Consider the following 14,878-nt stretch of genomic DNA (forward strand, 5'->3'; position numbering starts at 1 on the left):
ACGGAGGCCGGTTGAGGGCACAGCGGATGGGGTATTCGTCTGCAGACCAGACGTGGTCGTGTCGACAGAGAATCCAAGCCGGATGGCGATGGCGAAAGAGGTATTGTAGAATTGTGTTTGCTAACTGGTGCTAGCTTCGTGGCAGTGGTGCTAGCTGCAAGCTAGCTGTGAGGATCAGAAGTAGTGGCTCAGGGATTACGGCAGGAATCCGGCGTTGTTGTGGAGAGACAGTCCGATGCTGGTAAATTGGTGAGTAATATCCAGGCTAATAACAGGGCTGGTGTCTGTGCAGAAGGTAAAAGCTGCTAGCAGCGGCTAAAATGACTAAATAGATTGTAGCTGATTAGCTGGTTAGCTACTGGGGGTTCTTGAATGTGTTCCAAAGTTAAAAAATAATAGCGATTCCGTATCACATTGGGTGAGGTAGGTTACCAGAAGGTATAATCGAATTAAAAATCGAAAAGAGATAGAAAAAAAAATTACAATATATACAAGAAATACGAAAAATACAAACGTACACGAGAGGACGAAACAAAACACGTCTACACTGCTACGCCATCTTGGATTCCTAAATGGGGGAGGCTTGGGCAAGTTTCTGTGGGGGGTGCAGGGCTGTTGACTGGGGTAGGGATAGCCAGGTGGAAAGCATGGCCAGCCATAGAAAAATGCTTATTGAAATTCTCAATTATCGTGGATTTATCGGTGGTGACAGTGTTTCCTAGCCTCTGTGCAGTGGGCAGCTGGGAGGAGGTGCTCTTATTCTCAATGGACTTCACAGTGCCCCAGAACTTTTTGTAATTTGTGCTACAGGATGCAAATTTGTGTTTGAAAAAGCTAACCTTTGCTTTCCTATCTCCCTGTGTATATTGGTTCCTAACTTCCCTGAACAGTTGCATATCGCGGGGGCTATTCGATGCTAATGCAGTACGCCACAGGATGTTTTTGTGCTGGTCAAGGGCGGTCAGGTCTGGAGTGAACCAAGGGCTATATCTGTTCCTGGTTCTACATTTTTTGAATGGGGCAAGCTTATTTAAGATGGTGATGAAAGCACTTTATAAGAATAATAACCAGGCATCCTCCACTGACACACCTACTCTACACCTACTCATTCAAGGGTTTTTCTTAATTTTTTACTAATTTCTACATTGTAGAATAATAGTGAAGACATCAAAACTATGAAATAACACATATGGAATCATGTAGTAACCAAAAAAGTGTTAAACAAATCAAAATATATTTTATATTTGAGATTCTTCAAAGTAGCCACCCTTTGCTTTGATGACAGCTTTGCACACTCTTGGCATTCTCTCAACTAGCTTCACCTAGAATGCTTTTCCAACAATCTTGAAGGAGTTCCACATATGCTGAGCACTTTTTGCCTGATTTTCCTTCCCTCTGCGGTCCAACTCATCCCAAACAATCTCAATTGAGTTGAGGCCGGGTGATTGTGGAGGCCAGGTCATCTGATGCAGCACTCCATCACTCTCCTTCTTGGTCAAATAGCCTTTACACGGCCTGGAGGTGTGTTGGGTCATTGTCATGTTGAAAAACAAATGATTCTCCCACTAAGCTCAAACCGAATGGGATGGCATATCGCTGCAAAATGCTGTGGTAGCCATGCTGGTTAAGTGTCCCTTGAATTCTAAATAAATGACTGACAGTGTCACAAGCAAAGCACCACCACACCACTCACAAAGACGCGGGGGTTGGAACCAAAAATCTCAAATTTGGACTCATTAGACCAAAGGACAGATTTCCACCGGTCTAATGTCCATTGCTCGTGTTTCTTGGCCCAAGCAAGTCTCTTCTTCGTATTGGTGTCCTTTAGTAGTGGTATATTTGCAACAATTCAACAATGAAGGCCTGATTCACACCTGATTCATTCTTCTCTGAACAGTTGATGTTGAGATGTGTCTGTTACTTGAACTCTGTGAAGCATTTATTTGGGCTGCAATCCGAGGTGCACTTAACTGTAATGAAATGATCCTCTGCAGCAGAGGTAACTCTGGGTCTTCCTTTCCTGTTGCGGTCCTCATGAGAGCCAGTTTCATCATAACGTTTGATGGTTTTTGCAACTGAAATGTTCCGTATTGACTGACCTTCATGTCTTAAAGTAATGATGGACTGTCATTTCTGTTTGCTTATTTGAGCTGTTCTTGCCATAATATGGACTTGTTCTTTTACCAAATAGGGGTGTCTTCTGTATACCACCCCTACCTTGTCACAACACAACTGATTGGGTCAAACACATTAAGAAGGAAAGAAATTGCACAAATTAACTTAACAAGGAACACCTGTTAATTGAAATGCATTCCAGGTGACTACCTCATGAAGCTGGTTGAGGGAATTGCAAGAGTGTACAATGCTGTCATCAAGGCAACGGGTGGCTACTTTGAAGAATCTTTGGTTACTACATGTGTGTTATTTCATAGTTTTGAGGTCTTCACTATTATTCTACAATGTAGATAGAAGAAAAACCCTTGAATTAATAGGTGTGTCCAAACTTTGACTGGTACTGTACATGCCCACAGGCCTCACAAGACTCATCTGAAGGACCCCCGGTACCAGTTGAAATTTTTTTTTGGAAGTACAGTGCATTCGTGAAAGTATTCAGAACCCTTGACTTTTTCCCTATTTTGTTACGTTACAGCCTTATTCTAAAATGTATTAAATACTCCAGAGTAGCGCAGTGGTCTAAGGCACTGCAATGCAGTGCTAGCTGTGTCACTAGCGATCCTGGTTCGAGTCCAGGCTCTGTCGCAACCGGCACAATTGGCCCAGCGTCGTCCGGGTTAGGGAGGGTTTGGCCGGCAGGGATGTCCTTGTCCCATCGTGCTCTAGCGACTCCTGTGGCGGGCCGGGCGCATGCACGCTGACACGGTCGCCAGGTGTACAGTGTTTCCTCCGACACATTGGTGTGGCTGACTTCTGGGTTAAGCGAGCATTGTATCAAGAAGCAGTGCGACTTGGTTGTGTTGTGTTTCGGAGGACGCACGGCTCTCGACCTTCGCCTCTCCCGAGTCCGTACGGGAGTTGCAGCGATGAGACAAGACTGTCACTACCAATTGGATACCACGAAGTTGGGGAGAAAAATGGGTAAAAGTAAGAAAAATATTAATGGAAAAGATTTATTAAATAAAACATTTTCCTCATCAATCTACACACAATACCCCATAATGACAAAGTGAAAACAGGTTTTAGAAATGTTTGCAAATGTATTACAAATAAAAAACTGAAATAACCTTATTTACTGTACATAAGTATTCAAACACTTGCTATGAGACTCGAAATTGAGCTCAAGTGCATCCTGTTTCCATTGATCATCCTTGAGATGATTCTACAACTTGATTTGAGTCCACCTGTGGTAAATTCAATTAATTGGACATGATTTGGAAAGGTACACACTTGTCAATATAAGGTCCCACAGTTAACAGTGCATGTCAAAGCAAAAACTAAGCCATGAGGTCAAAGGAATTTCCCGTAGGGCTCCGAGACAGGATTGTGTCAAGGCACAGATCTGGGGAAGGGTACCAAAACATTTCTTGAACATTAAGGCTGTAATCGCTGCCAAAGGTGCTTCAGCAAAGTACTGAGTAAAGGGTCTGAATGCCTATGTAAATGTGATATTTCCTTTTTTAAATGTTTATAAATTACAAAAGAATTCTACAAACCTGTTTTTGCTTTGTCATCAAGGGGTATTGTGTGTCGATTGATGAGGTTGAATAAAAAACATGAACTGGCGCACACCCAGAGAAAATGATTTCATGTGGAGGTGCTGACTAACGGCGAATAAACTATAAGCTATAAAAATAAAGAGAGTCGCACACTCCATATATAAACTCCCAGTCATTTATTGGGTAAATCACCAACGTTTCGGCATCACTGTGCCTTCTTCAGGGTGAAAAACAACAATTTAATTAATTATAGAATAAGGCTGTAACGTAACAAAATGTGGAATAAGTCAAGGGGTCTGAATAGCTTCCGAATGCACTGCATATGATCATAGGAGTCACATCTGAGAAGGAGAGCATTGTGAAGGGTTTTGGCTCTCACAGTTTATATGCTAAAATGCCCTTTGGTTATGGAAATGTTGAATCCTGGAGTGTTTGGTTACACTTCACATGAAGCACATTCAATTTCAGTGTCTTCCAAGAGCTATTGTGTCAATAAAATCCCCACAACGTTTAGACAAACCAATGGTCCCCCTTTACCACATGTTATCTGACATTTCCACAGCTCTTTCAGTAGAAATAAACAGGGCCACGGTACAAAGTGTCTGGCCAGATGTGCTCTTCAGAGAACTTCCCTGGTAAGGTCTGGTATGTCCTTCTTCACAGAGAGGGAAGCAGGCCATTGCCATCCAAAGTAGTGATATTTCACATAGTTTATCTGAATTGGACATATTGAAAAATACAATAAAAACCATGGCTATGGAGATGTCTGTGCTATGCATACCAGTACTATGGTGTGGTGGTTTAAAGATTGTGAGGAGTTTCTTCTCTCCACAGGGTTGATTGGATAAGGACTGGCAGATGGAGGACTGCAACATCTCACAAGTTATGTCTTGTGGGACCCTTTCACATAAAAAAGGGTGGACAAACAAGACTTGACCAGTGTGTGTGTGTGTGTGTGTGTGTGTGTGTGTGTGTGTGTGTGTGTGTGTGTGTGTGTGTGTGTGTGTGTGTGTGTGTGTGTGTGTGTGTGTGTGTGTGTGTGTGTGTGTGTGTGTGTGTGCGTGCTTACTAACATGTGCAGGGTATTATTTCTAATACTGTATGTAGGTCCTCCAAGAACCCAATCACCTCCTCTTATTGTCTCGTACCTTGAAATGAGATCTGAATGAAACAGGCAGCGGAGCCGGATTGGCCACGTCGTTGTTGGGTTTCACCCCTATACTACCAACAACGACATTGACATTATTTGGCTGGACAGTGGCATGTCTGGCAGAATTACTTTCACAACTGCTACATATTCAAAATTACCTAAATATAGTGTATGATGGTGGGGGAGAAAGGGATATTGGGCAGAGAGGGCTGTAGAATAGATGGACACTAGGCTTGACTGCTGAGCGATGGTGAAATGCCAGCACTGGACTGCCCACCGGCCCCAGGGCTGTGAGGAAACAAAACCCTTTCTCTCAGAGCAGAGACAGCATCAAAACGATTTGACCACACATACTTGATCAGTGTCCAAACCTTGATCCCTCACAGCTCAGGCTAAATTAGAATGCTGAAAACTAAAGGAGAGCATTGCCCATCATTTGATGTTCATACTATGGTATACGGTTTGTGACATGATCAAAGTCTGATGTCCATTCCACAGAACCATACTTGACAGCTTGCTGACACTTCCAAATGTTTAATGTACCACAACAACCTTATCCTTTAATTCAGGACATTCAATGACAATGGCCTGCAATGAATGTCAAAACTCATTATTTCCATATTTAAGAACTGAACTCACATGGACGAATCAAATCAAATGTTATTTGTCACATGCATCAGAAAGAGTTAAAGACAAAGACAATAATAATACAAATAAAAATAGAAATAGTGACACGAGGAATAAATACACAGTGAATAACGAATAACAATAAAGAGTAAAAAGAACATGTATATACTTAATACAGGGAGTACCAGTACCGAGTTGATGTACAGGGGTATGAGGTAATTGAGGTAGCTATGTACATATACTGTAGGTAGGAGTAAAGTGACTAGGCAACAGGATAGATAATAGACTAAGCTGTAGCAGCGGTGTATGTGGAGCAGTAGCAGCAGCGTACGTGTGTGAGTGTGTGTGTGACATCAGTATGCGTGTGTGCTCATGTTGTGTGTGGGTGAATGTCGGTAGTCCGGTTAGCCATTTGATTAACTATTTAGCAGACTTGTTTAACAGTCTTATGGCTTGGAGGTAGAAGCTGTTCAGGGTCCTGTTGGTTCCAGACTTGGTGCACTGGTACCGCTTAAAATGAAGTAGCAGAGAGAACAGCCTATGGCTTGGGTGGCTGGAGACTTTGACGATTTTTTGGGCCTTCCTCTGACACCGCCTACTTAGTATGTTAGCTAACCCTAACATGTTAGCTAACTACTTATTACTACTTTTAGCTACTTTGCAACTACTTAGCATGTTCAGCTAACCCTTTCCCTAACCTTAACCCTTTTAACTAACCCTAACCCTAGCCTTAACCCTTTAACCTAACTCATAAACTTAACCCTAAACCCTAGCCTAGCTAACATTTGCATGCTAGCTAACATTAGCCACCTAGCTAGAATTCGTAACATATCATACGTTTTTGTACACATTTATAACATATTGTACGTTTGGCAAATTCGTAACATATTGTACATTTTTCAAATTCGTAACATATAATATAAATTGCAATTCGTAAAATATCATACAAAATGGGTGATGGATATCCACAAATTAATACATACCATAAAAACATAACATAGGCTAAATAGAGTCTCTCAGATTATCCTACAGAATAATACGAAATGCTCTGAGACCAGGTTGGGATGGCAGGGAGCTCAGCCCCAGTGATGTACTGGGCCCTACTCACCACGCTCTGTAGTGACTTCCGGTTGGGTGCCTTGCAGTTGCCGTACCAAACAGTGATGCAGCCAATCAAGAATCTGGCCATGACCTCTCAGAGGAAGTTGGGATATACAAAAAACTAATTTCCAATTCACACATGCATATAATATGCACTTGTATGTGTGTGAAATAGGACAAATATAAGCATCCACCTTATTACATGAACTTATATGGTTAAATGTTTCAGTGGAACAATAGTGTTTGGTACATGTGTGGGGCCAGTGGACCTCTAAGCAGAGGCCTGCACCGCAGTGTGGTGTGCGTCTGTGTGTGTGGGGAGTGGCCCTTAATCCTTTAACAGAAGTCTCTCTTGTGGTGAATGGATATACTACATGGATGTACTCACCACCACATCAGTAGCTCTATGCAAAAACAAATTCATACCACAAGATGGCAACGTTAATCCACTTCCCTCAGTATAATGAGAAAAATTCACATGGGAGTTTAGACTGATTTTGAAGGTTGAAATACGAGCAATTAGATGGACTATTTATACATGATTTAAAGAAATGTTTTACTTTTGTGATCTTTTAAAAGTGTATCCATGCACGTATTTACCTATGACTTTCTCTAACGCTTGGATAGGGGTTTCATCCATTACAAGGTGTTTCATGCATTGCCTGGAAACCCGGCATTGAATTGGATAGAATTTCACATTGGGCAGCTTGAATCAGGAAAGTTTCCTCTCATGACCTCTACAAGCCAGAATGTTCCATACGATTATATTTTAACGTACTTTACCATGCAGCTGTTCATTTTGGCGGTAGGAATGTGAGACAATATATCCAAAGGAGAGTATAATTACATCAGCTTTTCAAAGCACTGGTAGTGCATTCAGAAATACAGTTGAAGTCGGAAGTTTACATACACTTAGTCACTAAAACTCGTTTTTCAACCACTCAACAAATTTCTTGTTAACAACTATAGTTTTGGCAAGTCGTTTAGGACATCTACTTTGTGTATGACACAAGTAATTTTTTACAACAATTGTTTACAGACAGACTATTTCACTTACAATTCACTGTATTACAATTCCAGTGGGTCAGAAGTTTACATACACTAAATTGACTGTGCCTTTAAACAGCTTGGAAAATTCCAGAAAATTAAGTCATGGCTTTAGAAGCTTCTGATAGGCTAATTGACATAATTTGAGTCAATTGGAGGTGTACCTGTTGATGTATTTCAAGGCCGACCTTCAAACTCAGTGCCTCTTTGATTGACATCATGGGAAAATCAAAAGAAATCAGCCAAGACCTCAGAAAAAACATTGTAGACCTCCACAAGTCTGGTTCATCCTTGGGAGCAATTTCCAAACGCCTGAAGGTACCATGTTCATCTGTACAAACAATAGTACGCAAGTATAAACACCATGGGACCACGCAGCCGTCATACCGTTCAGGAAGGAAAGAAAGTTCTGTCTCCTAGAGATGAACGAACTTTGGTGCGAAAAGTGCAAATCAATCCCAGAACAACAGAAAATGATCAAGTGAAGATGCTGAAGGAAACCGATACTAAAGTATCTATATCCACAGTAAAACGAGTCCTATATCGCCATAACCTGAACTGCCGCTCAGCAAGGAAGAAGCAACTGCTCCAAAACCGCCATAAAAAAGCCAGACTACGATTTGCAACTGCACATGGGGACAAAGATCATACTTTTTGGAGAAAGGTCCTCTGGTCTGATGAAACAAAAATAGAACTGTTTGCCCATAATGACCACCGTTATGTTTGGAGGAAAAGGGGAGAGGTTTGCAAGCCAAAGAACACCATCTCAACTGTGAAGCATGGGTGTGGCAGCATCATGTTGTGGGGGTGCTTTGCTGCAGGAGGGACTGGTGCACTTCACAAAATAAATGGCATCATGAGGAGGGAAAATTATGTGGATATATTGAAGCAACATCTCAAGACACCAGTCAGGAAGTTAAAGCTTGGTCGCAAATGGTCTTCTAAATGGACAACGACCCCAAGCATACTTCCAACGTTGTGGCAAAATGGCTTAAGGACAACAAAGTCAAGGTATTGGAGTGGCCATCACAAAGCCCTGACCTCAATCCTATAGAAAATTTGTGGGCAGAACTGAAAAAGCGTGTGTGAGCAAGGAGGCCTAAAAATCTGACTCAGTTACACCAGCTCCGTCAGGAGGAATGGGCCAAAATTCACCCAACTTATTGTGGGAAGCTTGTGGAAGGCTACCCTAAACGTTTGACCCAAGTTAAACAATTTAAAGGCAATGCTACCAAATACTAATTGAGTGTATGTAAACTTCTGACCCACTGGGAATGTGATGAAATAAATACAAGCTGAAATAAGTCATTCCCTCTACTATTATTCTGACATTTCACATTCTTAAAATAAAGTGGTGATCCTAACTGACCTAAGACAAGGAATTTTTACTAAGATTAAATTTCAGGAATTGTGAAAAACTGAATTTAAATGTATTTGGCTAAGGTGTATGTAAACTTCCCGACTTCAACTGTAAAAACACCACTTTTGCCCCTGGGGGGATATACAATGAAATCAATGTGTATTTTTCCCCATGTAGGATACAATTCAAAATTAGAAAAACGTCCTTCTTGGTCAGTGTGCTGGGATGTAAGGGAAAAGGGTGTATTCTTATTTATCAGGATGCCTACACCTCTGCGGTTACTACATTAAGTGGCAGCATAGACCTCTCCAACCCAGCTCCTCTTTAAATATTCAATTTCTTTTTTTTTGCCCACCCAAGCCAAGCTGGTCAACCTCCCATCCTTGCCCACCCAAGCCAAACGTGTCAAAACCTCCCGTCTTTTCCCGCCCTCCCTTTTTCGACTCATTTACACCCATCCTTACATCGACTTCATTCACATACAACATATTCTCTACCGCCCTCCTACACATATTCACCCTCCCTCAAAGTCCCATTCTTATGCAGTCACACACACCTCCCTCCATAGAACAGTTGACATACATGCTATATTCCCCCTTTGTATTGTCTTTGTCGGGAATTGTGAAAAACTTAGTATTTGTATTTGGCTAAGGTGTATGTAAACTTCCGACTTCAACTGTATATCACACGTGCGCGAGCATCTCTTGCATGTATTTTTATCTTAGTAGCATGCTTCAGGGGAGCACTACCAGCATCTTGTAAAGTTGACAATTATATTTTTATGGGGATATAGTCTCACATTCCTACCGCCAAAATTCAACTTTGTGTTTGCAGGCAATTTCACGCATTGCTTGTTTAGGCGAGAAGAGAACATTCTTTCAAAGTGGCGCTCCTCCTCCCTCGTGATTCGACACTCCGCCACGATCTGCGACTGACTTGTGACTACTGCGGCTCTGAAAACTAGTTCGGGTTCCAGAAAACAACATGGCAGACGATTTGACCATTCAAACTTGCGGAAAAGACGGAGGAATTGTGGTAATTACAATGAAATTGGTTGGGAAAGTGATAGCCTACCGAACTGATGTGATAGAGGTCGACATAAAATGAGTGCATGATGTGTAAACCTCATGTGCAACAAAGTAGCTAAAGTTGTAGTCTACTGTGTTCTTGCATGCATGGAACTTAAACGGTATGTAAATAATATTTGTAATGAATACTATATTTTCCATCCTAGATCAACGATGACTGGCCAGGTTACAGTTTAGAGCTTTTTAACTATCCAAAACACTATTCTGGAGATCTAGAGTGTGTTTACATCCCACATGGTGTCATCATGGACAGGTAAACTATATAGCATGAATGCAGTAACGTTAGGCCTATATACCAATTCACTTGCATATTTTTTTCTGTGTGATCACTGACATTGGGAAACTACAAGACTATCAGTCACCCACTCCTCAAAGGGAAGTAATTAAAATCCATTATCGGGATGTTATCAGAGTGTGTGAGAATGCAAAGCCAATAGCCTACCTACAGCATATAGAGATGGAGGGCAGCTTGGTGAGAGATTGGATTGAGGAAAGGCGCCTGCATACTAAGTTCGGTTTGCTCCTAGCAGAAGTCGGCTAGTCGACTTGAATGTCTGTGACTTGAATGTCTGTGACTCGCATAATCACTTAAAATCCTTTCCTGCAGTCAAATTACCAAATCGCCCTCTAGTGGTCTCATGGGTGGAAGATTATTCATATTACCCGCAGAAAAAAGTGTTTCTATGTCATACGGTTTTGTTATATTTCAGTCTTCTGAGATGTATATAAAGTGTAATATTGGGATACAAACTCAAAATTTAATACATTTAAACTCTATATCTGACATGGTACAGGTGTCTTCTTTTTTAAAAGTCTATAACCATATGTATATTTCTGTTTCAAAGTACATTTGTTTAAGACTACCAAGAAACACTCTGTCCCTGATTTAGCCCACTGCAGTAAAAGGTTAAAAGACCTTCGCTCGGAAAAAGAAAAAAGCCAAATGGGCCAATTGGCGCCGCCTCGCGCGTCTCCCGGTCACGGCCGGCTGTGACACCGCCTGGGATCGAACCCGGGTCTGTAGTGCCGCCTCAAGCACTGCGATGCAGTGCCTTAAACCGCTGCGACACTCGGGAGGCCAGAGATTCAGTTTTTAGTTCAAATTATTTGTTTGCAATATGTGAACTATAATCTAAGACAGCTTTATAAGCTGTTTATTCACTTGTGGGGTTTGAAGACGTGTGAGAAGACAACATATTTGGTGAGAATTACAACAGGGTACAAAATCGATTCTAGCTCTTAAAGGGGCAGTAGCCTAAATTGGGTGTACAGTTTTCAATTACAGAATTATTTAATCTATAGTTATTCTTATGCTATTTATTCTGTTACTATTGACATGTAAATATTATTAGTATCTTCTGATTACAATTATTATCTCTCATCTTTTAACTAAATGCAATCTATTCACTTCCAAAATGTAAGTAGGTGTGTATATATAGCTTTCTGATAACTCGTACTGATGGAATGGCTTGACCGGCACTTTGTAAAAACCCAGAGTGCATTGAGTGAATGTTGGAAAAAGATCTTGATTACTTTATAAACCTAGCAATGTGAATGCAAAGAGGACTCGGATCACAAAATAGGTGAACTGAACTGGCAAAAGAGTTGAGTCCTCATTCAAAGGCAAGGGCAGTGTGAAGACATAGAGAACTTAGTTATTTTGCTTTTTTTTACCCCGGAGTTCACTTTAAAGAGGACTGAGATCGGTTCTTTTAAAGAGAACTATATCTAAAAACACCCTTACATGCTGACCAAACCACCCGCATTGCAAAATAAATGTACACATACATGTTATTCAATAATTTCATACAAACTGTTGCGCGTCTCAACGGGCGTATGCGTAGCCAGTCACTAAAATAAACTATGCTAAAATAGAACTTGGTTCTATAAGTAGAGCACACATGATTTTGTGACTCAAAATGGGTCAAAATTCTACAAAGATCCAGCAAAAAAAAGGACCATATGCATCTCAGGTAAAATAACAATCCAATTTTTATCTCCCAAATTAGCAAGCAGCAGCAAGCAAGCTAAATGTCAATGAAAGGTTTCATGTGTGTTTCGACCTGACCCCAAATGAATATAGTTGGTTCACAGTTGGTTTTGGTATTTTAACCTGCATGTCATGAACGCGCCTGGTGGGGATAGACAAAGTCAAAATGCGGACGCACTCGCCAAGGCTGTTTGGTCAGCATGTGAGTCACACAATTTTACATCTAACTAAGATGTTTCGTAAAGTATTTCTTAAGTGAAAAAATGTGCATGTCTCGTTGAATGACAACAAACACTTCATTGAAGAATCCTAACCGTATTTCCCACTCCTACTAGGAGTAGTACTGTTGACCAATCACAGATGAAGGGTTGTAGACTTCGGCTACCGAACTACCGACTTGCTCCAAGAAAAAAAAAAAAATGTGCTCGAAGAGCCGGATAAAAACCTGCCGACCATCAAAATGAACAAAAACGTCACAGAATTGTCATAAAACTGTTTTGACTGGAAAGCATGCGACAGGCTTTACTCCTTTCCTTCTCATACTTGTGTTGCAGGACAGAGCGGCTTGCACGTAACATAATGGGTGACCTGGGGGACCATGACATTGTGGTGCTATGTGTTCTGAAAGCCGGGTACCAGTTCTGTGCTGACTTGGTGGAGAGGATCAAAGCACTGAGTCGTAACTCAGACCACACTCTGCCCATGAGTGTCAACTTCATCCGCCTCAAAAGTTATGTGGTAAGGACCTAAATAACACTTTTTTTTTATGCTGGACAAGTGGAAAATTCCTCCATGATGCAATCCAATCCATGACCCTGTGAAATCAGATATATTTTTCTTGAGGTAAAATTGTCACAGCTTGAATTGTAGTGTTTCTTTCTCCGGTCCTTGTATGCCTGGTATGGGCTTCAGTCATGGCTGTTGTCATTTACAGCTGGCATTAATATACTTTTTATGTTATGACAGTATTATTAATGTTCTATATTACTGTAAGCTTTTAGACCAAACTTGACCAAATCTTTCCCTTTCTTGTAGAATGATCAGTCCACAGAGGATCTCCACATCGTTGGAGCTGAAGACCTCTCTTTCCTGACTGGAAAGGTAAGTAGCCCTGCTGTACACAAGAAGTATAACATATATACATACTACTGTTCAAAAGTTTGGGGTCACTTCGAAATGTCCTTGTTTTGAAAGAAAATGAATTTTTTTGGTCCATTAAAATAACATCAAATTGACCAGAAATACAGTGTAGACATTGTTAATGTTGTAAATTACAATTGTAGCTGGAAACGGCTGATTTTAATGGAATATCTACATAGGCGTACACAGGCCCATTATCAGCAACCATCATTCCTATGTTCCAATGGCACGTTGTGTTAGCTAATCCAAGTTTATCATTTTTAAAGGCTACTTAATCATTAGAAAACCCTTTTGCAATTATGTTAGTACAGCTGAAAACTGTTGTTCTGATTAAAAAAGCAATAAAACTGGCCTTTAGACTAGTTGAGTATCTGGAGCATCAGCATTTGTGGGTTCGATTACAGGCTCAAAATGGCCAGAAACAAATAACTTTCTTCTGAAACTCGTCAGTCTATTCTTGTCCTAAGAAATAAAGGCTATTCAATGCAAGAAATTGCCAAGAAACTGAAGATCTGGTACAACGCTGTGTACTACTCCCTTCACAGAACAGCGCAAACTGGCTCTAACCAGAATAGAAAGAGGAGTGGGAGGCCCCGGTGCACAACTGAGCAAGAGGACAAGTACATTAGAGTGTCTAGTTTGAGAAACAGAGTCCTCAACTGGCAGCTTCATTAAATAGTACCTGCAAAACACCAGTCTCAACGTCAACAGTGAAGAGGTGACTCTGGGATGCTGGCCTTCTAGGCAGAGTTGCAAAGAAAAAGCCATATCAGACTGGCCAATAAAAAGAAAAGGTTAAGATGGGAAAAAGAACACAGACACTGGACAGAGGATGATTGGAAAAAAGTGTTATGGACAGACGAATCGAAGTTTGAGGTGTTTCGGATCACAAAGAAGAACATTCGTGAGATGCAGAAAAAATGAAAAGATGCTGGAGGAGTGCTTGACGCCATCTGTCAAGCATGGTGGAGGCAATGTGATGGTCTGGGGTGCTTTGGTGGTGGTAAAGTGGGAGATTTGTACAGGGTAAAAGGGATCTTGAAGAAGTCAGGCCATCACTCCATTTTGCAACACCATGACATACCCTGTGGACAGCGCTTAATTGGAGCCAATTTCCTCCTACAACAGGACAATGACCCAGAGCACAGCTCCAAACTATGAAATAACTATTTAGGGAAGAAGCAGTCAGCTGCTATTCTGTCTATAATGGAGTGGTCAGCACAGTCCCCGGATCTCAAACCTATTGATCTGTTGTGGGAGCAGCTTGACCGTATGGTACGTAAGAAGTGCCCATCAAGCCAATCCAACTTCTGGGAGGTGCTTTAGGAAGCATGGGGTGAAATCTCTTCAGATTACCTCAACAAATTATCAACTAGAATGCCAAAGGTCTGAAAGGCTGCAAATGGAGGTATCTTTGATGAAAGCAAAGTTTGAAGGACACAATTATTATTTCAATAAAAAATAATGTTTATAACCTTGTCAACGTTTTGACTATATTTCCTATTCATCTTGCAACTTATTTAATGTATGTTTTCATGAAAAACAAGAACATTTCTAAGTGACCCCAAACTTTTCAACGGTAGTGTGTGTATATAAACTCAGCAAAAAAAGAAACGTCCTCGCACTGTCAACTGCGTGTATTTTCAACAAACTTAACATGTGTAAATATTTGTATGAAATAACAATATTCAACAACTAAGA

General features: G+C 41.0%; 1 protein-coding gene across 2 annotated transcripts in view; it reads left to right on the top strand.

Annotated features, from left to right (window-relative positions):
- The first annotated feature begins 5,757 nt into the window (after positions 1-5,757).
- The window catches only part of LOC120055559 (hypoxanthine-guanine phosphoribosyltransferase-like), a 45,756-nt gene continuing 36,635 nt past the window's right edge, over positions 5,758-14,878 (top strand). Inside the window, exons 1-4 of one of the 2 annotated variants that reach the window (XM_039003433.1) lie at positions 5,758-5,784; positions 10,194-10,300; positions 12,592-12,775; positions 13,073-13,138. In XM_039003433.1, the coding sequence (XP_038859361.1) occupies positions 5,758-5,784; positions 10,194-10,300; positions 12,592-12,775; positions 13,073-13,138 (384 nt within the window). Of the gene's footprint in view, positions 5,785-9,943; positions 9,995-10,193; positions 10,301-12,591; positions 12,776-13,072; positions 13,139-14,878 lie in introns of those variants that run through there. The other variant, XM_039003432.1, reaches the window with a different exon arrangement.

The sequence above is a fragment of the Salvelinus namaycush genome, chromosome 11 (assembly GCF_016432855.1).
Source record: "Salvelinus namaycush isolate Seneca chromosome 11, SaNama_1.0, whole genome shotgun sequence".
In the NCBI taxonomy this organism is placed as follows: domain Eukaryota; kingdom Metazoa; phylum Chordata; class Actinopteri; order Salmoniformes; family Salmonidae; genus Salvelinus; species Salvelinus namaycush.